General features: G+C 41.1%; 1 protein-coding gene across 2 annotated transcripts in view; it reads left to right on the top strand.

Annotated features, from left to right (window-relative positions):
* Window positions 1-24,300, top strand: part of SLAIN2 (SLAIN motif family member 2) — a 58,483-nt gene that overhangs the window by 26,039 nt on the left and 8,144 nt on the right. Inside the window, exons 3-7 of one of the 2 annotated variants that reach the window (XM_024211681.3) lie at window positions 2,286-2,450; window positions 3,700-3,861; window positions 5,082-5,441; window positions 7,152-7,289; window positions 14,020-14,097. In XM_024211681.3, coding sequence (XP_024067449.1) covers window positions 2,286-2,450; window positions 3,700-3,861; window positions 5,082-5,441; window positions 7,152-7,289; window positions 14,020-14,097 — 903 coding nt within the window. The remainder of the gene's footprint in view (window positions 1-2,285; window positions 2,451-3,699; window positions 3,862-5,081; window positions 5,442-7,151; window positions 7,290-14,019; window positions 14,098-24,300) is intronic. The other variant, XM_024211682.3, reaches the window with a different exon arrangement.

The raw sequence follows: 24,300 nt of genomic DNA, 5'->3' as shown, positions 1-24,300 counted from the left end.
AGCTTTTTCTTTTGTGCAAAATAAATAAATATTCAGATAGACTTGAGCAATACTAAGAACGGTGTTTTGTTTAGGGGTTTTTTTTTTTTTTTTTTTTTTTGTATAAAATATGGGAGTTAATATTTTTTTTTTTTTTTTTTTTAGGGTGGTTTTTTTTTTTGGGGTTTTTTTTTTTTTTTTTTTTTTTACAGTAAAACATCTGGGAGTTAACATGTTAGTTTTTTAGGTATACAGGGTGCCGTGAAACTCTGGAGACCTCATTTGAATAATTGTGAATCATCTTGCTTTTCAGCCAAACTATTTGCAGTTTTATGATCTCTCGAGATTTGAGTGACACTTGTGTCACCACAGCCTTATTTTGTCATTCTTCTATAGCACGAAGGTACTTTAAGCCTCGGGTAGGGTAGAGATCTTCATGGATGACAATTTAGTGGCAGTTCTGTAGTGTGGGTCATGCAAATACTACTTTTTAAAATATTTTGTGTACACTTCCGAAGTGTTTTGAATTGTAGTCAAGTCACTTTGAATCCTAGACAAAGGTAGACTTGATTGAAGAATTTTCCCTTTAGATCAGATGATGATATCGTGTTTAAGAAGTAATGACACCACTAGGGGAGACAAAGAGCTGTGGTGTCTCAATGTGCATACAGTTTGCAACTGTACATCTTTCATCATACCCAGATGGTTTCATTAATATACTATCCAAGTGACTAGCTAAGGCAGAGATGGGCAAACTATGGCCCGGGGGCTGCATCTGGCCCTCCAGACGTTTTAATTCAGCCCTTGAGCTCCCGCTGGCTAGTGGGGCTTGCCCTGCTCCAGTGCTCCAGCCAGGGAGTGGGGTCGGGGGCTTGCCCCGCTCCGCACGGCTCCTGGAAGCAGCAGCATGTCCCCCCTCCGGCTCCTATGCGGAGGGGCAGCCAGGAGGCTCTGCACGCTGCCCCTGCAGCTCCCATGGCGAGGAACTGCGGCCAATGGGAGCTGCAGGGGCAGCGCCTGTGGATGGGGCAGGCGCAGAGCTGTCTGGCTGCGCCTCCACGTAGGAGCTGGATGAGGGACATGCTGCTGCTTCTGGGAGCTGCTTGAGGTAAGTGCCACCCGAAGCCTGCACCCCTGACCCCCTTCCGCGCCCCAACCCCCTGCCCCAGCCCTGATCCCCCTGCTGCCCTCGAACCCCTCGGTCCCAGCCCAGAGCAAACTCCTCACTCCCAACCCCTCATCCCCAGAGCCTGCACCCCCAGCTGGAGCCCGCATGCACCCCTGCACCCCAACCCCCAATTTTGTGAGCATTCATGACCTGCCATACAATTTCCATACCCAGATGTGACCCTCGGGCCAAAAAGTTTGCCCACCCCTGAGCTAAGGGCTTGTATAAGAGTTAGCTGGATGAGGCTCAACTAGAATGAGAATAGAAGGTTATTCTGGTAGGCTGCCATTGACTCCTTTGTCTGAGGTATCCTATTACTCACTTTACATCTGAAGGTCGTCTTATATACGTACAACTGGTTTTTTGGATGTTGAGGGCAACAGCTGTAGAGCAATGACCAAGAGCGCTTTTCCTGTTTGTACTTTGGAAAGAAAAAGGTCACAATTTTCTTGTCATTGCGAGCATGTTTTGGCAGTCAGAACTTTGTCCTTCCCAAGTGCATCATGAATTGTGTATGGTTGCTTCAGAAGCCTGCTCAACTAGTACTAAATGCAGTTGTCCTCTTGCTTAGCAGCCCTCTTTGCATGGATATCTGCAGTGGCTTCCATTTGCTTGTGTGCAATTCAAGTTGGTTCACCTTAACGTTTTCTGTCCTGAGTACCTTAGAGACTGCTTTTATATTTGTTACTAATGCAGTTAACAATAGCCAAGGTGCTTGAGCCTGTCCTGTAAAAAGGGGGAAGCCTAGAGTCTGGTATTTTATGGAGGAGTTTGCTTCACTTTTCCTTTCCACCCCCACAGTCTGAGCTATAGGGCACTCTACAAGGCTTATCTACTGGTCTTTAGAAGCGGAGGTGAGTTAAGTGGTGTGGATTTAGTCTTATTGAGTTGGGTGAGGAAAACTTGTTAGGGTTATTGTTCTCTCATTTTTGGGGTGTATTTTTTATGATTGTATGTGTCTGGAACCTAAGATAGGCACTTCTTGTAAACCTAAAAACACAATGTTTTTCTGGTGACTGAATTGTTTTACTTGAATTGCCTAGTAACATAATAATGTTGAATTACTTTAAATACTACTGTATCTATGTTGATCTTCACCAATTCCTTCAATGTGGCTTTTTTCCCCCTTTTCATACAGTCCTCAAGAGACCGAGTTTGTACAGTAACCCTTTCAGTGCGGTCAGTTACACAAGCCCTTATAGTCCAAATGCTAGCAGCCCCTACAGCAGTGGTTTCAACTCGCCTTCCTCAACACCAGTGAAACCCCCTTTAGTGAAACAGCTCGTATTTCCTGGTAGCTCAGGTAAGTTTCTGTTCTAAAAACATTGTGTGCTCTTGAGTTGTGGGTTGGACTAGCAAGGAGTTAAAGCTTATGTGGATAAGAAAAGATAATATACTCTACTAACAACTTGAGTTTCAGTAGGAAGCCTGCATCATATGTAAGATACTAACTTTATAGGAAAAGTATTTGGCCAGCTTATTTTGGCATGAGGTATAGTTATGCTGTTTCCCTCTGGGTCTTTTCTGTACTAGTCAAGTACCATTACATGGACAAATAATGCATGTAACTTAATTGTATGGATATGAGTCATATTGCATTTATTAAAAGGTTTGGTACAGCTTTTTGGAATATATGTTTATAATGGTTATCTGCACTAATATGGCTGCAAAGCCTACAATTCTCTTATGCACTGAGGCACTGGTATAGCCAGCATCAGTGCAGGTGGTGTAGAATCTTGTGGTACCAACAACCATACAATCTTGGTGTGAAGTAAAAGAGTGAGTGTGTGTGTGTGTGTATGAAAGGTATGTCGTGAAACTGCAGTCTGACACACATACAATAACCTTTGACAGTTTTTTGCCTTTATCTTTGGCTTTTTGACTGTCAGTTTCTCTGGGACATCAGCAGACCTATTGGAGAATGGGGAAGGCATCGGAAATGTGAAAGACTTTCTAGCAGCTTGTACAGTTCTGCAAATGTTGATTAATAGAACAACTTTAAACAAATAGTATTGGTTACTGGATGTATAAAAAAAGATTTTTTTACCTAAGTTACATAAGTATTAAATTCCAGTTACATATTTAAGATTGTAAGTTAACACGTATATACAGTTATCAGCAAATCTCTTGAAGTTTACCTCTTGAAAATAAAATCTCTTGAAGTTTATAAATTCATAGATTCTAAGGCCAGCAAGGACCCCTGTAATAATGTAGTGTGCTCTCCTGTATAACACAGGCCATAGGACTTCCCCAAAATAATTCTGGTTTAAACTAGAGCACATCTTTTAGAAAAACATCCAATTTTGTGGCGAATCCACCACAATGCTTGAAAATGGTTTCAATGGTTAATTACCCTCACTGTTTTAAAAAAAGCCTTATTCCCTGTCTGAATTTGTTTAGTGAATTAGTTGTTTTGCTAGATAGTGGGACATCCAGCCTTTCATCCACTAGTAGCCACCGAACTACTATGAAAAACTAGTAGCTACTGAGCAATTGAAATACACTGCAGTGTATTTTGTGGGTTTTACTTTAAGTTCTTTATTCTTGTACAGGTCATTTTAAAAGTTCAGCAGATAGAAATCCTTCACTAAGCCCACAGTCCTCTATAGACAGTGAATTAAGTGCTTCAGAAATGGATGAAGACTCTATTGGATCAAATTACAAGCTAACTAATGTCACAGATGTGCAAATTCTAGCTCGGATGCAGGAGGAAAGTAAGTATTTTGCATACTGAAAGGCAACTCTTCTTTGATTACATAATTCCTTTAAACTTCAGCTGCAGACATTTTTAACTTTCTTACGCAGCAATGGGGGAAAGAATGGTAGAGGAGCGAGCAGGAGTTGCTGAGACTTATGAAATAGATGGCCCTAATGGTAAAGTTAGAGCAATGAACTACTACATGGGAAAACCAGGTTTGAAATGGTCCCCCAAACTTGTACTTTGGGCCAGAAGTCCTTAAAAGGTGGGTGAGGCATTGCACACTAAGTTGTTGGAGGGGATGGGGATGGAAAATAGGTATAGGTTTTATGCAGTTCTGCAAACTTTGGCACTTTCTGTAACATGACTGGCTGATCCTTTTGCCTTCTGGTTAGAGGAGGATAAAGTTGCTGTAAGGAGTTGGATTTAGAGGTAAGGGGCAAAAGAAATACAGGCAGACAGGAGAGGCAAATTGATAGCCCGCAGTGGACTTTTTTTAAATGCTAGTTGGACTCACCTATTATCCTAAGTCCCTTCTTCAGGGGACAAGTACTGCTTTAGCATGCATCTGGCTTGGTGAGCTCAGTGCTCAAAGCCTGGAGAATAAATTCTTTTGTTTGTCCACAGAACAGGTACAGATGGGAAAAGCAGTCATGCACTTGATGTAGCCTTTGTTCAGCCTTTTGTCTATTTTGTTTTTAGCTTCTGTGGAGATTGCCAAAGGTGCTAATTATCATGGTTACTAATCTACCAGAATAGTTCTCAAACTGGCTTGTGGCCCACTTGCTGGTTGTCTACGTATAGAGCTGGCTGATCACACAAGTCTTACTTCCAGTTGCTTATTGGTGCTGTTAGTAAGAAATACATTTAATATTCTTCCTAATATTATTTTTCTAGGTAAGTAATTGCTGTAGTTGTCAGTGTTATGATGCAGATATGAGGGGGAGGTGAGCAACCAAAAATATAAGATGTGGTCCACAGTATGGAAAAAAACAAGATTGAGGAACCCGTCACAGGAAAGGGACCGAGATCAGCTCCTTATTTCACATAGGCTACCAACTATCAGATAACTTTGTTGGTACAGATCTGGGATGAAATGGAATCCTCAAATAAGAGGAACTAGGATTTGCTAAATATGACTTTGAACTTGGGGTAGGTATTTGTATACACCATCTATATAGTATTATCCATGTCTAGTCTAAAATAATCTGTAAACAATGTTCTTACTGTTGTCAGGTCTCCGGCAGGAGTATGCAGCCACTACTTCTCGACGTAGTTCTGGTTCCTCTTGCAATTCTACAAGACGAGGTACGTTTAGTGATCAGGAACTTGATGCACAGAGCTTAGAGGATGAAGAAGACAGTACACATCATGCAGTGCATCCGGCTGTTAACAAGTTCTCACCATCGCCACGCAACTCACCATGGCCCTCACCGAAGCAGTCTCCCAGGAATTCTCCTCGTTCTCGATCACCTGCTCGAGGTCTGGAATATAACAGAGTGTCACCCCAGCCTATGATTAGCCGCTTACAGCAACCTCGTCTTTCGCTTCAAGGCCATCCTACGGATTTACAGACTAGCAATGTCAAAAGTGAAGGTAAAGAGCTTTGTCTCAAATGTGTGCACTAAGCACTAATGCAGTAGTATAGTGTTGTAAATAAATGTAGCGCTCAGTTTGCAATGTGAGTGATCAATAACTTGTGGCAAACCTGGTAAACCTAAGCTATCTGAAAAAAATACAAAGGCTCTTATATGGATACCAGTGAGACTGAGAGCTCTCACACTTGTATTTTTTTACTTCAATCCAGTGACGTGAGGGATTATATACCTATTTCCTGTATCTGACTAACTGTATTTCTTCTAAATCAGGATGGCCCAGTGAACAGCCACTCATCCTGATAAAACAGCTGTCCTCCCACTCCCATCTTAAAGCACTTCTCACTTGGATGAACTCCAGCATTACTTGGGCTGGGGACATATGGAGCAGCTACTGAGTTCTGTCCTAATCCCTGCAGATCATAGAAGCTCCACAGGGACAAATAACCAAGGTGCTGCGATACTTTAGTGGATGTGGTATTAAAACCTAGCTAGAATCCCCAGAACAGGGAAATGCCATGTGTTGGGCAGGGAAGGTCTTTCCAGTCCTTCTATTCAACAAGTTGGCGGGGGTGTGAGTATGGGCATTCCCTGGAAGATGACCGTCTCAAACTATGGCCCTGTTAAATTGAGTCTAATGTACAGACAAAAGATACTTACTTAGGTTATGTCTACACTGTGCACCCTACAGCAGCGCAGCTGTGCCGCTGCAGCCACACTGCTGTAAGGTGCACAGTGTAGCCACTCTTTGTTGCCATGAAAGAGCTCTCCCGGCGACAAAATAAAACTACCCCCAACAATGGGCAGTAGCATTGTCGACAGGAGAGTGGCTCCTGCTGACGAAGCGCTGTCCACACCGGTGCTTTTCGGCATTAAAACTTTTGGTGTTCAGGGGTGTGTTTGTTTTATTTTTTTACATCGCTGAGCGACAGAAGTTTTAACGATGAAAATGCCGGTGTAGACATGACCTTAGAAAGCTGTTAATTGTTTAAAATGCAGATTGGAAACCTATGTAAGAATATGCACTTTTGTATAATGTGTTTAATGGCTTGGACTTTAGTTTTTGAATTTTAAAGATCCCATGGTGCTCTTTGCAAAAACACAAGTGTTAACCCTGGCATCTTGGCACAAATTCCATTCTGGATAATTGTGCCTACCTAAAACTATATGCACTTTCCGTTAGATACAGTGTCTTGTCAAAATAAACTGTACTGTTAAGTAACGACCATGTTTCACCTCCGATGATTGCACTTCAGTAGTAGGTGGAATGAATTTTTTTTTTTTAATTTATATATAGATTGGAAACTGTGTAATTATATAATACTTTTTCAAAAACTGTTACTTAGGCATAAATTGGTGGGAAAAATTACTATGGTCAAACGTGTAATATATAGTACAAAAAATCATGGGTTCACAATGCAGATAATCTTTAAGAGTTTCAAAATCAGCTATATTTCTGACTTGCACACAGCAAAATTGCTAAGTATTTGGGAAGAAAATACATGCAGAATATTTCATACGTGAGGCATAAGAAAATAATTATGTAATCTGTAGAACAGTAGGATGGTCTAAATAGTATTTAGTTTTTAATTTGCAGTGCAGTTTTATACAGCAAAATTAATTTTCAGGTCAGTTTTTGAAGAACGTCAGTTATGTTGTCAGTCTTCTGCATCAGATTGTACGTTGTCTTTGTATTGTTTTTTTTATACAGAAAAACTAAGGCGTAGTCTTCCAAACCTGTCCAGGACATCTAACATCCATGCTGAGTCTGTGAAAAACAGCAGAAGTGATTCAAATTTTCAAGTGCCAAATGGAGGAATACCTCGCATTCAACCTCAGGCTTCAGCCAGTAAGTATCTTTACAGTGATGTTGTAAACACATATTTTGCAATTAGATTGAAAGCGGTAGCATGTGTTTACAGTTTCATGGTAAAGAGAATAATTTCAGAAAGAACTACACATAACATTAGCCTTGATGTTTAGTCAAGTCTGAGATCAGGTTATATATAAATGCCAAATCTGACGGGGGGGAAAAAAACCCAGGTTGTTTCCAAGTTTAGCACTTCTCTTCCATTAAAATTATGTATGTGCCTACTATTGTCCAAGTTATTTTTCATAACTTCTTAATATTTTCCTCACCCTCTTGAAGTTTCCACAGAAACTTGAAATTGAAGAGATTTCCCCTCTTTTTCCCTTAATTGTGTGTGAGATTGCTTGTAATTGTTGAAATGCGGCATTAGTGCTGTATTTTCCTCCGTAAAATAAAATGAATACTGGTGAAGAATTACATGAACTTTGAACTGATGAGAGAACATCAGTTATTACTTGTATACAAAATATGACAGTCCCTTTTTTAAAATGATATATTTAATATTTTGTTATATTCTGGTACATGTCTTTAGTATACATACACTTAAGACTAGAGTATTGTGGAAACCATTTTTATTTACTATAATTAGAGAACTTGTACAGTGCTACTTTGGACTGTTGCATTTTCTTTTCAAGATTTTATGAAAACTAACTTTCTGGTTTTCTTCACCTTTTAATTATATTGCAGTACACAAAAATGAGGTAAATATGGTTTTTAAAGGATGCTGAAAGCTGATCTGAAATTACATCTATTTGTCTTGTTTTGGCTCAGTCATTTATCTCTCTTCCTCTGCCCTATCAGATGGGTCTCTTCTTTGTAAGCCAGTGAAGTAATGAAATGCAGGATATCAAAAATGCAAAAATCCATGCTCAAATAGAGGATTCTTGCACGTTTCAATACCTTTCAAGTAAAGGATGAAATGACTTTCAAATCCCCATTATGTGCACATACATTACTGTCAAGCAAAACCAACCTAATGCTCTGGGTTAGTTGTGGGAGGGTCATTAAGCTATGAACTGCAAGATTAGATTTTTATTCATATTGCAGGCCTCTCCTTAAAGGACTTACTACTTTAAAAAACAAAACAAAAGCAAATGTATTTTAAGATGTAAGTCTAACAGTTCTGTACCTGTATCTTTTTAATCTTCAAATATTCATTTACAATTGGATGCTTCTAGGATAATGTGATGACCATCTTTGTCTAAGCATTAAAGGTTTAATTTGTAAATTTTTAGTGTGTGAAATTCTAAAGGAAGGAAAACATGATCAAATGATTAAGGAAGAAAACATGAATTGTTATTTCAAGTTTGTTAGGCAATAAAACATTATTAGATACAAGCTTCTGAAATATGTGGTGTATATCCTTACTGGATTAATAGTTTGACTTAAAACTATTAAAGCAAGAAACTCAGTTGAACAACTACTTCCACTGTCAGACAAACTATATATAAAATCCCATTAAAGTGTATATTATCACACTGGTCTACAGTAAGTTAAAAAACAATTTGATAGCAGCTCTCCTAATGGAATATTTCAGTGGTAGTTTTAATTGCTTAAGAACGTTGCATATTTGTAAGAATTTAAAACAAAAGGAGGGTTTTAGCAAACCCATATGGGTTACTTGGGGGCAAAAATACTAATATTGAGCAAACTTGAAGGAAAGACTATATAAAACTTACTTGGCCAGAACACTTCCGATTGTTCACTATACAAGAGTTAAACTTTTCACAGCCTAGCTTGTACTGCTTAATCCTGCCATGAAGTCATAATATTGTGACTTCACGTTTAGCATGGTAATTAGACTGTAGGATCCAAAGTAGTGGATGCCCTTGTTTAAACAGTGTCATTAATTAACAGACAGATAAGAATTATGGAAATCATTAGGTGAATTTGTTATATCCAATACTTGAACATTTTTTCAAAGCACAAAAGTCCATGTAGATTAACTGGATTTATATAAATTGGATTTCATGAATAAAGCCCAGACCTTTACCTCTTACAGTTTCTTTGCTCTTGTTGATGTTAGATCCTTGCTACTGAATATACAAACCAATGTTGTTGTTTTTTAAAAGATTTAGAACGTGAAGTAAATCTATTTAGGATGGTCTTGTGTGTGTACATACAAACATCCAGTTTTAAGTATTGAGTTCCTGGAATTCTGATCATTTCTGTATTTGAACTTCCATTTTTTCCCCATTGAGTTTGTATTTAACTGTTTCACTTTGGACAAATGCCACTGTTAAATTGTTGCAAAGTTTGTCATGTTCTATGAATCTATGAATCTGTTTTCCTGTAGCAAGGACTTCTTGGGTTTTGAGATCCAAATCTTTCACCTGCTGGTCTTGCATGAGCTTAACCTTGCAAGGTTGCTACATTTCTATCTAAGGTCATTGCTTTTTCCTTGTCAAAGGCTGCTGTTCACTAGCTAATGTACATGCTCTGCTATGGCTGCATTACTGAATGTGCTGTGGATGCTGGCAATTGAAAATTAGTTGGGAATGCAGTAAGACCTCTAAATTGGCAACTACTCAGATGTGTGATATGTTGAACAGGCAACTTTAGAGATGTCTAAGTGTAAGTGGAAGAAATGTACTTCCAGACATGATCTTCCGTATGTGTAGTTGTACAGGGTATAAAGACAGTTACTCTGATAAGTTCTTAACTGTAATCCAACTGAAAAATTATTTTCAAACAGTCTGATGCAGTCTAGTTTAAAGTCACCACTCAATCAGTCCATCTATAAGTAGTGTATTGGTTTCTATTTAAAACTGGCTAAATTACACATTCCTATTTGAAGCTATTTAAAACTCCCGAGTGATATGTAAAAAATCACTTTGTGAATGTAGATAAACTATTGAATGAGTGTCTCTTCTTACTAGGTCTTAACTATCCATATTGTAATACTTAAGTTCCATATATCAAAGAACAAGCTCTTGCAAATATCTTTGGACCTTGGATTTTCAAATATTGTATAACTGCAGGAACAGAGTCACACATTCCTTTAGAGTTTGTCTCCCAAACCATGCAAACCTCTGAAAAGCTATTGGGAAAACTTTTAGGGGGAACTTCCAGATAGAGGACAGATACTTCTATTAAATCAAGTACATAATACATATCCTTGCGCTTATATCAGTGTATTAAAATTCAAATGTACTAGGTGAAATCCTAAAAGTGGAGTTAAACACACTTGGCTTGTTAATTCAGTGTGCAGCATCTACAGCTTAGTTGACTACTTATCTTTTGATAAAGTGGCTGAAATCATAAGTGGCTATGGTGAAGCTCTGTAGCACGCACAGAGGATAAAAAAAAAATCAAACATTCTGATGCAAACAATGGCCTACATTACTATAGTTTTTGTTGATTTGAAATATTGCTTTAAAACTATTTGTTAGAAATCTGCATTGCACTTCAAAAGTGTGCCATCTATGGCAGAGTACGTTTAATAGTATTCGTAGTATTTTACAAGTAGCATAATTGTAGATGTTAGCTTTAAAGTTCAACTTTATGTAACCAAAACTGATAGAAATAGATGAAATATCTTAAATATTTGCATTGGATATTATATCATATTACATTCTGCATATTCACCTAAGGGAAACTGCTTGTTTCCTCAGCTTTGCTCCCCTCTAACGCCTGAAATTCTTTTCAGTGATACTAGTGCCGATAATTATGTAGTTAAATAATCTTCATGAAGTATATCAGAGAATTTGATCTGTAAATGGGACATCTGTTTTAAAATCTTACATATTGATCCACTAACCTCACTTGCAAATGAAATGTAAGTATCATGATAGAAAAAATCACTTAACTTCAATTCTAGTACCAGATCTTCATTCAAATCAGACAGTTAAGCAAGATCAGAGAATCAGCAAAATTAATGGGTGGCTTCCTTACCCAAATATAAATAGGTTGAATAGTATATTAGGACATGGGTTGGAAAAATAAATCTGCCTTTTAAATTCATTCTTGAGAAACTTTCTTCTGGAGCACACAAGAAGCTGCTGCTCTTGTCTTTGAGTGGTGTTATACAGCACAATGAGACTGAAAGTAAACGTGACTGAATCTATAAGAAACCAGTAGGCAGAGGCATAGGTAGACGTGATGGGCTAGTGGTCTGTTACAGTTTAATTCCTAGATATGATTGTTTGGAAGCTTTTGTTCATTTCTACAATTAAAACAGTTGTGTGCTTTGTGATAGCTTTTATCGCTTTTCTTGTGTGTGTAAATGGGGGCACATTGTATAAAAATGCTTTACAACCTAGAAATTAAGTTCAGCAAAGGATTCCCAGTGAGTTTGTACATCAGAAGTGGTGATGAAACCGTGTAGAGGTTGTGTATGTGTGTGTGAAGCTACACGCTTCTATCACAGAATGGTGTTCAGACTGGTTAGGCTCTAGCTGGTACAAAGTATCACCACTGTTCTTTGTATTCATGAATTACAGAGCTAGCACCTTGTGTTATATTTATGAGCACTTCATTATTTTTTACTATTTTATGAAAGAATAGCAATTCTGAGTAAACATTTTTTATTATAGCATTTAAGACCAAGACAAGAAGACATGTTAGCCAGCCATAAATTGAGATGAGGAAAATTATGCAATTTTCTGTTCTCTCCCTCCCTACTCAAAGAGCTATTGTAGATTTTGAAGTGGAAGAGGGCCCATGGAGATAATCTTACATTATGATTGAATATGAATGATTGTAAAGTTGGAGAAGTTAAAAGTATTTAAAAAATGTTACTAAGGTGCTAATTTTTTTCCCCATCAAAGTGCCACCAATTCTGGTGTTTGACTTGATGGAGAGTGCTGTGGGGCTTGGTGGGCAGGACAGGCCTTGTATTCATATCTGTCCTCCATCAGGGGTTAGGCCAAGGATGGTAACTGAGGTCTGATCTACACCATTTTAGTACTGGTATAACTGTCAGGTAGGTATGTGTTTCTCTGACGCCCCCCCAATAGTTACACTGATACAATTCCTAGTGTGGATGCAGTTATACCAATGTAAAGTCGCTATATACTGGTATAGCTTATTCCCATTCCTATATTACTTATACTGGTATAAGAACTTTGGTATAACTGCCGTACACACTGGGGACATTATACCACTCCACAACAGTACACTGAAAATGGTGCAATTTTTGTGTGTAGACAACGCCTTAGGTTTCAGTAGAGGCTACTCCCAGCTAGTGAAGATTGCTGTGAGAGTATACTGAATCTCTGAATTCCTGGCATGTTCCTTCCTGCCAAGCATCTGTTGCTCCTAGAACTTTGCTGGCTGGCTGTTGGCAAATGGAAGGTTACAGGGACCCTTTAAGGTACTAACACAGGGGCGAGCAGACTTTTTGGCCTGAGGGCTGCATCAGGTTTTGTAAATTATATGGAGGGCCAGTTAGGGGAGGGGGTCATGGCCTGGCCCCCACCTCCTATCTGCCCCCCCCCCCGGGACTCCTGCCCTATCCAACCCCCCCGTTCCCTGACGGCCCCTCTGGGACCCCTGCCCCATCCACACACACCCTTTCCCTGTCCCCTGATGGCCCCTGGACCCCTCCCAACCCCTCCTCTCATTCCTGACATCCCCCTTCCCCCCGGAACTCCTGCCCTATCCAACCACCCCTTCTCCTTGTCCCCTGACTGCCCCTGGAACCCCTGCGTCTGACCGCCCCATCCACCCCCCCTCCTTCCTGACTGCCCCCATTCAACCTCCTGTTCCCCCCCAACCACCATCCACACCCCCGCCCCCTGGCCACCACCCTGAACTCCCCTGCCCTCTATCCAATCCCCCTGCCCCCTTACTGCACTGCCTGGAGCACCGGTGGCTGGCGGTGCTACAGCCATCCCGCCCGGCTGGACTTGGGCCATGCTGCCGCCGCCGCCACCAGTTAGGCTGGGCTCTGCAGCTGCGCTACCCCATGAGCTCACAGCCCTGCCACCCAGAGCATTGCGCCGGCAGCAGAGCGAGCGAGCTGAGGCTGCAGGGGAGGGGACAGCAGAGCAGGGGCCGGAGGCTAGACTCCCGGGCCAGGAGCTCGGGGGCCGGGCAGGACGGTCCCGCAGGCCGGATGTGGCCCGCGGGCCGTAGTTTGCCCACCGCTGCACTAACAGGACTAGTTTTTTTGCTGAGATCTATTCTTGCAGAAGCCAGCAAAGCCCAATAATTCTGGAACATATCTAAATTTGATGGCTGGCAATCCCGAATTTGGTTTATTATTAGCTTGCATACATTTTTGTAAGTTTGAGGGGAAAGTCACCTTTTCTGAAAGTTTCTCTTTGCTTTAAAAGGAAAATTAACCTTGTTTTATCAAGTTAAATTTGACAGTCAGTCTTAGTTTCCATCTTTACTTTATATCTAATCTTGCACTGAGATTGCTGTGGCATGTTAGCTGGTGGCTTGTTCTCCCTTTGGTGTGTGTGTTTTGCCTTCCTGGGTTTTTAGCCCTGCAACAAACTTCTTTACTATTAAGGAATTTGTGCATTTTGCACCACAAAGTTTTTGACACTGTCCCTTTACAACTTTTTAATGCAGCAAGCACCACTTTAAAACAGAACACTTCACTTCTTCTTATAGAGCCATAACAGCTTTTGAAAACTGTTATTCACTTTACTAGCTGCTTGTTCCCTGATGCTTCACAAGCAGATGTGGTTCTATATCCCAAGTGAATTGAGTTGTGTTGTCTTTCTAGACAAATATAACACTTCTTATCTTTCAACAGCTATGCAAAGGCAGAAAAAATTGCCTCGTGCTGCCTTCAAAACCAAACAGTTTCTTCAAACTCCATCTACAAAAGGAGGTAACTAACTTACAGCCTCTTACCAAGTTCCAGCAAAACTCCGAAAACTGTTCACCTGTGTTAAATCTTGTACCTTTAATTTTACAAATACAAACAATTACATGTAGAGACTAACAGTAAATTGAGTTTAATATATCAATATAGCACAATCATGTCTTGTCTGCTGTGGGCAGAAAGGTTTCTTGAGGGATGGATATTAACTTTGAGATATGATCCAAAGACTTATGACTTCAAACATAAGGGGGAAAAAAAAATCAGGTCTGGATTAGCAAAGCTGATTTCTGAATCCATATTCATTAAGGCTGCATTCATGAGATTAATTTTTAACACTGCGTTGTGTATTTTTTTTAAACTTCTCTTCTCCCTTTGCATTAGAAAAATGTCAACAATCATGACTGAAAAATTGTTGCCTTACATGTCAGCTAGAAATAGATGGTAGCAAGTTAGTTACTCCTGAAAAAGTTCAAGTGTAGCAGCAATTCTTAAGATGTGTTGCAAAAATAACAATAATTATACATTTTTAGTCAGAAAATAGTCTAGAAAATATTAGTATAGTGTCTCTGGTTGTTTATGCTATTAATGGCTCAAGTACATTCTTGCCAGAAGAATCAAAATTTAAACTTAAATCCGACTGAACCAAACTTAATATCTGAGCCCTAATTAGTTGTTTTAAATTCTGGTGGGCTTGTACAAGACACTATCATCTCACTATGAAGGTATAACCAAAACCTATAATTGTATGAGCTTTATTAAAATGCAGTTGATTCTGTTGTCTCTATTAAAGTGCTGAAGATCCTAGTGCAAGACCATGCTTCACCTTAAAATTAAGTACATTAGAGAAGTCTCTATTGCAAAGTCACTTATTTTATATCAGTGACTGGAATTTTTTCATACCAAATACTCAATTGATCTTAAAACATATCTCTGACAATTAATAGTGAATGCACAACTTAAAGCCACTAACAAGTTACGTCATTGTATGCAGGAAGTTTTACTGTCTTCTGCCTTCCCCTTATTAATAGCACTTTCATCAACCTAATAAAATAAAATTTGGTCCAGATTCTTGTGGTTAATCATAAATATGTCTGTAACTGATCTGTTCAGAACATTTCCTAGCAATATCAGGAATTTCACTCAATCTTGAGAATAACTAAAGAACTGAACTTTTTTTGTGAGGCCTCTTCAGTCAGTCACCTGGATTGGAATAAAACTGCCAATGTCTCCTGAACAAAAAATTTTAATGCAGTCTTTCTGGCTAGCCATTTCCTTTTAGTCCTAATTCTGGATACTTCCCAGATTTTCTAGAGAGAACTGGACAGAATACTTATCAATCTGGAAATGTTGGAACCTGTAGAGGAATTTAGTAGCTTCTCTTGGTTGGGGTTTGAAGTGGTTTCTTTTAATTAGACTGTCAAAAATAAAATTCTAAAGCCCAAAGTTTAAAACACTCTAAAGTTTGTTATGCTGTCTTAGTTTTGATCTCTTTTCATGAAGATCCTAGAATGCTATCTTCCATTTTGGACTATAGATTTTTTTTTTTTTTTCAAGAAGTGTCCCTATAGGTACTTCACTGTATCTGTATCTGCGCCGCTGCGCCTCTGGTCAGAGATTTTAGGTACCAGTGTCCATTCAGCCCACACATGCGCTGGGTCCCTCCCTCGTGGTCTGCTTCAAGGCTGCATGAGGGAACCCCTCAGTTCCTTCCTTTGGCCTCAAACTGAGGGAGCAGTTGTCCCTTCCTTATCTGCATCATTAGCATAAGTAGTAGTTGTTTTGGGTTCTTTTGTTCTTAATAGTTAGTGTTTCATTACCCCATTGCTTTAAAAAAAAGAAAGGGATCTTTAGTTTGTTTTTACCCTTTTTTGGAGGATCCTCCCCTTTCTTCCCTCAGGGTGTTTAGAAATCATTCTAATTTCTTTCAGTTAAAAAAAAAAAAGGGGGGGGGAGGGGGGGGAAGATAGGAAGAGGAAAGAACATGTCTTCTGTCTTTTTCACAGTTAGAGAAAATGCCCAGCTCTCCTAACTTGAAGAGATGCCTTTCCTGCAAGGAGTTGATTCCAGTAACAGACACACACTCTCACTGTGTCCGAGGTAGTCCCATTTCCCTCAGAAGTGCTCCCTCTGCCAGCAGCTAAAGGCAAGGTTTCGTAAAAACTGGGAGCTGAAGTGAAAACTCCTCCTTATGAAAAAGGCACTTCAGCCAAGAGGGGACTCCGGTGCCAACCCTGGATCATCCCCAGAGCCTTCTACTTCAAAAGGGTAGAGTTGTGAAAAAACCCGCAGACTCCCCCCTGTAAAGGCTCGAGCTCGACAAAAAGGGCTCCAAGCCATTGACCAGCCAGAGGGGTTTCCCAGCACGATCGGCCACTATGGCACCCGGAGGATGTCATTTTCGTGGCCTCTCACTGTGGCCTGCTGTCACAGTATAAGGGACCTCCCCAGTTCCTTCAAGCTGACCTGCAATCATGGTATGGACTTCCTTGGGCACCCCCGCCACCCATGCCCTTACCTCCCTAATGGCCTTTTTGGGATTCTTTTGTGATGTACACAACCTACGTATTGAGGGCATACAGTGTCTCTCAGAGAGAGTTCACCAGATGGTCCCCTACAGCCTCACTGTCCAGAGCTCCTGAGCCAGAGGTGGAGGAAACTTTTGAAGACCAGGAAAAAAGGATCAAAGGGGAAGCCGCCCCCCCCCCCCCCCCCCCCAACCTCCCCTCTTTCCCAGATGAGTCTGTAATGCCTCCCCCTCCATCACTAGGTGATGATTTTAAGAACTTTCAGGATCTTACCAAGAGAGTGGCAGACGAGCTGCAAATTCCCCTGCAGGAGATAACCGACATGCATCACAAGCAGATGGATATTCTCCATACTGCCTCTTTGTCCAAAGTTGTCCTCCCAATTAATGAGGTGATTCTAGATCCTGCCAAAGTCATCTGGCCAGACACCAGCCTCCATCGCATCAACCTGCAAGAGAGCCAACAAGAAGTACTACATACCTCCCCAAAAGGCAGGCTTTGTTTCAACATCCACAACCCAACTCGATTGTAGCGGATGCGGTTAATGCACACAGCAAACAACATCATGCCAAGTCGACCCCATTCAATTGGGATTGGAAGAAGCTAGATCTCTTTGGGAGGAAGGCGTATTCGTTGGTGACATTGCAGCTTAGAGTCACAAACTACCAAGCTGTCAAGACCAAATATGGTTTTATTAATTATGGAAAACACAATGAGTTTGTGGAACATCTGTCAGAGGCACAAAAGGAGCGGTTTCAGGCTCTTGTCAGAGAGGGCCATTTAGTAGCTAGAACTGTGATACAGATACTGGACGTGGCTGATACAGGAGCCCGCTTGGTCTCTAAGGCGGTGATAATGAGGTTGTCTTCCTGGTTACACCTTTCAGGGTTGCCCAAAGAGCTGCAGTCAATGGTGGAAGATCTCCCATTTGAAGGGCCCAAGCTCTTGGCGGATAAGACAGACTCCACTCTCCACACCCTGAAGGATTCCTGGGCCACATTACACTCCCTGAGAACCTACACTGCGGGACAAAAGAGAAGATACAGCTCTCAACTACATCACAGGTCACAACCTCTTCAGTACCACCCTCACAGTGCTATTTTGAATCGTACCACAAAAGGCCCAGAGTACAAAAGTGGAAGCAGTCAGCACCCCAATCTGTGTCCCTTCACCTCTCCTCCGCTGAGCACTTCTGACAGTTTGGTTGAGGGTCCTAACAGTTATTCCTTGCAGTATCAGCTGCTTTCTATGCACCTGTCACATCCCTTCAGAAGTCACTTGGCCCTCTTTCACAACAGTTGGAAGAATATCACCTCCAACAGATGGGTCTTGGAGATTATTTTGAAGGGTTACGCCATTCAATTCACATTCCTCCCTCACTCCTACCTCCCTTCCCAGTCCCTCTTCAGGGACCCTTTGTGACAGGTTGGGTCACAGAAACCCCCTTGGGACTGTCACCTGATGTCACCTGAGACTACAGCAATAGATAGCCTCGAGACAGACCATGAGGGAGGGACAGTGCATGTGCGGGCTGAACTGCTACCTAAAATCTCTGATTAGAGGTGCAGGGGCACAGATACACCTAGAGTGGAGCACCCATAGGGACACACATCTCGAAGAACCATTGTTATTGCACAAGATGAGTAACTTCCTCATCCCAGAATGTCACTTATTTTAATAACTATTTAGGAAGTTTTAACAGATGTATAAATCATTGTCATGTAAATATCAGAACCAGAACAATCATTACAACAGTGAGCTTATTTTTTGTTTCTCTAAACATTTACTAACAGTAAAACACTTTTTATCACTTTTCTGATTGTCTGTACTTCAAAGGTCTTAAAAGGACAATCTGTTCTGGAAATATTTTTACTGATACTGGTATTTCAAAGTGCATAACACAACTGTAATATCTATTCGTGCAAGGATGATCTCAGTGTGTTATATAGAATAAAACCAACACCCCTGTAAAATAGCCAAGAAATTGTATTTAACAGTTAAACTGAAGTAGTTTATACAACTTGTTCAAGATCACATAGCAAGCCAGTGATAGCCAGAACCCAGATTCCTGACTGTTCCTATTCTAACCAGGTGACCACACTCTGTTCTTTCATACTGATCAGAATCTCTTCCCATCAAATTCTTATGATATATTGATCTTTGCCTCTATGGACTAGATTCAATTTTCTGGAGTGTATATAACAGAGTGTCTTTCATCTGACTTCAGCATGACTGAGACAATTTTAGCCTCACAATATCCCAGTGAGAGAGGCAATTATCCCCATTTTACAGAAGGAGAAACTGAATCCCAAACTAAATGACTTATCTAATGTCATACAAAAAGTCTGTGGCAGAGCGGGAATTAAAAGCATGTCTCCTTACGCCCAGACTGGAGTGGCTTCATCCTTGTGCTGTAGCTAGAAGTTCTAATCATTTCATTCCTTTAAAAAGATGTTACTTATATGTAAGTAGAGTTCTCAAACACTCTTTCTCATTTTGTTTAATTCAACTGCTTGTGTTAGTGGTGTGTGTGTGTATATATAGCACTTGAATTGTATATGCCCCACCATTGTACAACAAGCAAGCCTTATTAATTAATCCACGAGTTTACTCCTTTGTTCTTCTGTCTTCAGGGAACTCTGCTTACAGGTAAGTCTCCTTTCTAGTCTAAAGATGCCAAACAGATTTTTATTAAACATTGTTCAAAAGTGTTCTCTAGGCAAAGTACTTTTGCTACATAGAACAGAACTATTAAGCCATCTGCCAATAATTATGTCATGCTGGCTGTGGTTTGGAGTTAATCAAAGAATGAATGATTTAAACCAAGTACTTTGCCTTGTTAAGAACTTTTGCTCTCAAAACAAATACAACTGTTAAAAACAAGTGGACAGTGTGGTGCTGTGGTGACTGAAGTATTTTATGAATTCATAGCTCAGACTGGAAGCCTATTCATAATATTGTAGTTCAGAAGAAAACTGACTTTGGGGAATTGGGAGGTTTACATTATTTTATTGGCTGCATATCTCTACTGGAAACTTGCAAACTATCTCTAATTATGTCATATTCTTAAGAATGTTACTACTTTACAAGTCCCATATTTTGCCTAGAAACCCTCTTCCCTTTGTGCCTGCAGGAGAGTATCTCAAACATCATAACAAACCAAAACTAAAGGCCATTTACTGTGATGTAAGAGCAATGATCCTTGGCTGGTTTAAAACCGTGTAGTCAAGGTGATGAATGTTATGTCATATACATGTTCTACACCTGGATGAGATCTATCAAAGATTGTAGGAAAGTTTTGTGTTTAAACTATTGCATGACTTAGACCTTTTGCAATTTCAGTAACACCCTTAAGTTACTAGCAATATTTCATCTTTAAAAACATAAGAACGGCCGTACTGGGTCAGACCAAAGGTCCATCTAGCCCAGTATCCTGTTTACTGACAGTGGCCAATGCCAGGAGCCACAGAGGGAGTGAACCTAACAGGTAATGATCAAGTGATCTCTCTCCTGCCATCCATCTCCACCCTCTGACAAACAGAGTCTAAGGACACCATTCCTTACCCATCGTGGCTAATAGCCACTAATGGACTTAACCTCCATGAATTTATCCAGTTCTCTTTTAAACGCTGTTATAGTCCTAGCCTTCACAACCTCCTCAGGTAAGGCATTCCACAAGTTGACTGTGCGCTGTGTGAAGAAGAACTTCCTTTTATTTGTTTTAAACCTGCTGCCTATTAATTTCATTTGGTGACCGCACTTTCTTGTGTTATGAGAAGTAGTAAATAACACTTCCTTATTTACTTTCTCCACTCTAGTCATGATTTTATATACCTCTATCATATCTCCCCTTAGTCTCCTCTTTTCCAAGCTGAAAAGTCCTAGCCTCTTTAATCTCTCCTCATATGGGACCCTCTCCAAACCCCTAATCATTTTAGTTGCCCTTCTCTGAACCTTTTCTAGTGCCAGTATATCTTTTTTGAGATGAGGAGACCACATCTGTACGAAGTATTCAAGATGTGGGCGTACCATCGATTTATATAAGGGCAATAATATATTCTCCGTCTTATTCTCTATCCCCTTTTTAATGATTCCTAACATCCTGTTTGCTTTTTTTTGACCGCCTCTGCACACTGTGTGGACATCTTCAGAGAACTATCCACGATGACTCCAAGATCTTTTTCCTGATTTGTTGTAGCTAAATTAGCCCCCATCATATTGTATGTATAGTTGGGGTTATTTTTTCCAATGTGCATTACTTTACATTTATCCACATTAAATTTCATTTGCCATTTTGTTGCCCAGTCACTTAGTTTTGTGAGATCTTTTTGAAGTTCTTCACAGTCTGCTTTGGTCTTAACTATCTTGAGCAGTTTAGTATCATCTGCAAACTTAGCCACCTCACTGTTTACCCCTTTCTCCAGATCATTTATGAATAAGTTGAATAGGATTGGTCCTAGGATTGACCCTTGGGGAACACCACTAGTTACCCCTCTCCATTCTGAGAATTTACCATTAATTTTTACCCTTTGTTCCCTGTCTTTTAACCAGTTCTCAATCCATGAAAGGACCTTCCCTTTTATCCTATGACAACTTAATTTACGTAAGAGCCTTTGGTGAGGAACCTTGTCAAAGGCTTTCTGGAAATCTTAAGTACACTATGTCCACTGGATCCCCCTTGTCCACATGTTTGTTGACCCCTTCAAAGAACAGACTAACACGGCTGCTACTCTGAAACCTCTAATAGATTAGTAAGACATAATTTCCCTTTAGAGAAACCCTGTTGACTTTTGCCCAACAATTTATGTTCTTCTATGTGTCTGACAATTTTATTCTTTACTTTTGTTTCGACTAATTTGCCCAGTACCGACGTTAGACTTACTGGTCTGTAATTGCCGGGATCACCTCTAGAGCCGTTTTTAAATATTGGCGTTACATTAGCTATCTTCCAGTCGGGTACAGAAGCCGATTTAAAGGACAGGTTACAAACCCTAGTTAATAGTTCCGCAATTTCACATTTGAGTTCTTTCAGAACTTTTGGGTGAATGCCATCTGGTCCCGGTGCCTTGTTAATGTTAGTTTATCAATTAATTCCAAAACCTCCTCTTGTGACACTTCAATCTGTGACCATTCCTCAGATTTGTCACCTACAAAAGCCGGCTCAGGTTTGGGAATCTCCCTAACATCCTCAGCCATGAAGACTGAAGCAAAGAGTTTGTTTAGTTTCTCCGCAATGACTTTATCATCTTTAAGCGCTCCTTTTCTATCTCTATCATCGAGGGGCCCCACTGGTTGTTTAACAGGCTTTCTGCTTCTGATGTACTTAAAAAACATTTTATTACCTTTTGAGTTTTTGGCTAGCCGTTCTTCAAACTCCTCTTTGGCTTTTCTTATTACATTTTTACATTTAATTTGGCAGTGTTTATGTTCCTTTCTATTTACCTCGCTAGGATTTGACTTCCACTTTTTAAAGGAAGTCTTTTTATCTCTCACTGCTTCTTTTACATGGTTAAGCCACGGTGGCTCTTTTTTAGTTTTTTTTACCGTGTTTCTTAATTTGGGGTATACATTTAAGTTGGGCCTCTATTATGGTGTCTTTAAAAAGCGCCCATGCAGCTTGCAGGGATTTCACTCTAGTCACTGTACCTTTTAATTTCTGTTTAACTAACCCCCTCATTTTTGCATAGTTCCCCTTTTTGAAATAAATGCCACAGTGTTGGGCTGTTGAGATGTTCTTCCCACGACAGGGATGTTAAATGTTGTTATATTATGGTCACTATTTGCAAGCGGTCCTGTTGTTATTACCTCTTGGACCAGCTCCTGCGCTCCACTCAGGACTAAATCTAGAGTTGCCTCTCCCCTTGTGGGTTCCCGTACTAGCTGCTCCAAGAAGCAGTCATTTAAAGTATCGAGAAATTTTGTCTCTGCATTTCGTCCTGACGTGACATGTTCCTAGTCAATATGGGGATAATTGAAATCCCCCACTATTATTGAGTTCTTAATTTTAATAGCCTCTCTAATTTTCCTTAGCATTTCATCATCACTATCACTGTCCTGGTCAGGTGGTCGATAATAGATCCCTAATGTTATATTCTTATTAGAGCATGAAATTACTATCCGTAGAGATTCTGTGGAACATGTGGATTCACTTAGGATTTTTACTTCATTTGATTCTACATTTTCTTTCACATATAGTGCCACTCCCCCCCTCCACCCCTCCGCACGACCTGTTCTGTCCTTCCGATATATTTTGTACCCCGGAATGATTGTGTCCCATTGATTGTCCTCAGTCCACCAGGTTTCTGTGATGCTTATTATATCAATATCCTCCTTTATCACGAGGCACTTTAGTTCACCCATCTTATTATTTAGACTTCTAGCATTTGTGTATAAGCACTTTTAAAAACTTGTCATTGTTTTTATTAGTTAAAGCCTAATCCTCCAGATTTGTGCCCCTCCTTGGGTCCATGTAGAATGTTGCTGCTAAAATAATCTTCCTGTCAACTCATTCTGTCCACAGCACACTCTTTTTTTTCCTTTGAATCCCTCTTCTGGTTTCTTCTTCTCCACTGATCAGTTATAATCTGTTCCTTGCCTTTAAGGCTGTACATGATGTAGCCCCTTCTCTGCTCTCGTAGCTTATTGCATTGTCCATGTCTAATTATTCTAGCCTCCACCACTTGTTTGTCAGCTTCTTGCATAAGCAGCTTCATGCTTTATTCCAGGGGTGGGCAAACTATGGCCTGCGGGCCACGTTCTGCCTGCGGGACCGTCCTGCCCGGCCCCCGAGCTCCTGGCCCGGGAGGCTTGCCCCCGGCCCCTCCCCTGCTGTCTCCCTTCCCCCGCAGCCTCAGCTCGCTCGCTCTGCCACCGGCACAATGCTCTGGGCAGCGGGGCTGTGAGCTTCTGGGGCAGCGCAGCTGCAGAGCCCGGCCTTACCCGGTGCTCCAGGCAGCGCGGTAAGGGAGCACGGAGCAGGGGGGGGTGGATAGAGGGCATGGGAGTTTGGGGTGGTGGTCAGGGGGCGGGGGTGTGGATGGGGGCGGGGTGGTCGGGGGAGGGAATAGGGGGTTGAATGGGGGCAGGGGTACCGGGGGGCAGTCAGTAAGGAGGGGGCAGCAGGGGGTAGTCAGGGTCAGAGGTTCCAGGGGCAGTCAGGGGACAGGGAGAAGGGGTGGTTAAACACTGGAATAAACTGCCTAGGGAGGTTGTGGAATCTCCATTTCTGGAGATATTTAAGAGCAGGTTAGATAAATGTCTATCAGGGATGGTCTAGACAGTATTTGGTCCTGCCATGAGGGCAGGGGACTGGACTCGATGACCTCTCGAGGTCCCTTCCAGCCCTAGAATCTATGAATGGGGCAGGGGTCCTGGGGGGGACCATCAGGAATGAGAGGAGGGGTTGGATGGGGCGGCAGGGGTCCGTGGGCGGTTAATAGGACAGGAAGCGGAGGAGTGTGGATGGGGCAGGGGTCCCGGGAGGGTGGGGGCAGATAGGAGGTGGGGGCCGGGCCACAACCCCCTCCCCTAACTGGCCCTCCATACAATTTCCAAAACCTGATGCAGCCCTCAGGCCAAAAAGTTTGCCCGCCCCTGCTTTATTCCCTGCTATCCCTTCCTTATCAAGAGAGCCACTATTTGCTGCTTCAGATCCCTCCTCAAGACCCACTTCTGCTATGTCGTC

This window comes from Terrapene carolina, unplaced genomic scaffold (assembly GCF_002925995.2).
Source record: "Terrapene carolina triunguis isolate 2854851 unplaced genomic scaffold, T_m_triunguis-2.0 Scaffold66, whole genome shotgun sequence".
NCBI lineage: Eukaryota > Metazoa > Chordata > Testudines > Emydidae > Terrapene > Terrapene triunguis.
This window is presented reverse-complemented; position numbering and strand designations above follow the sequence as displayed.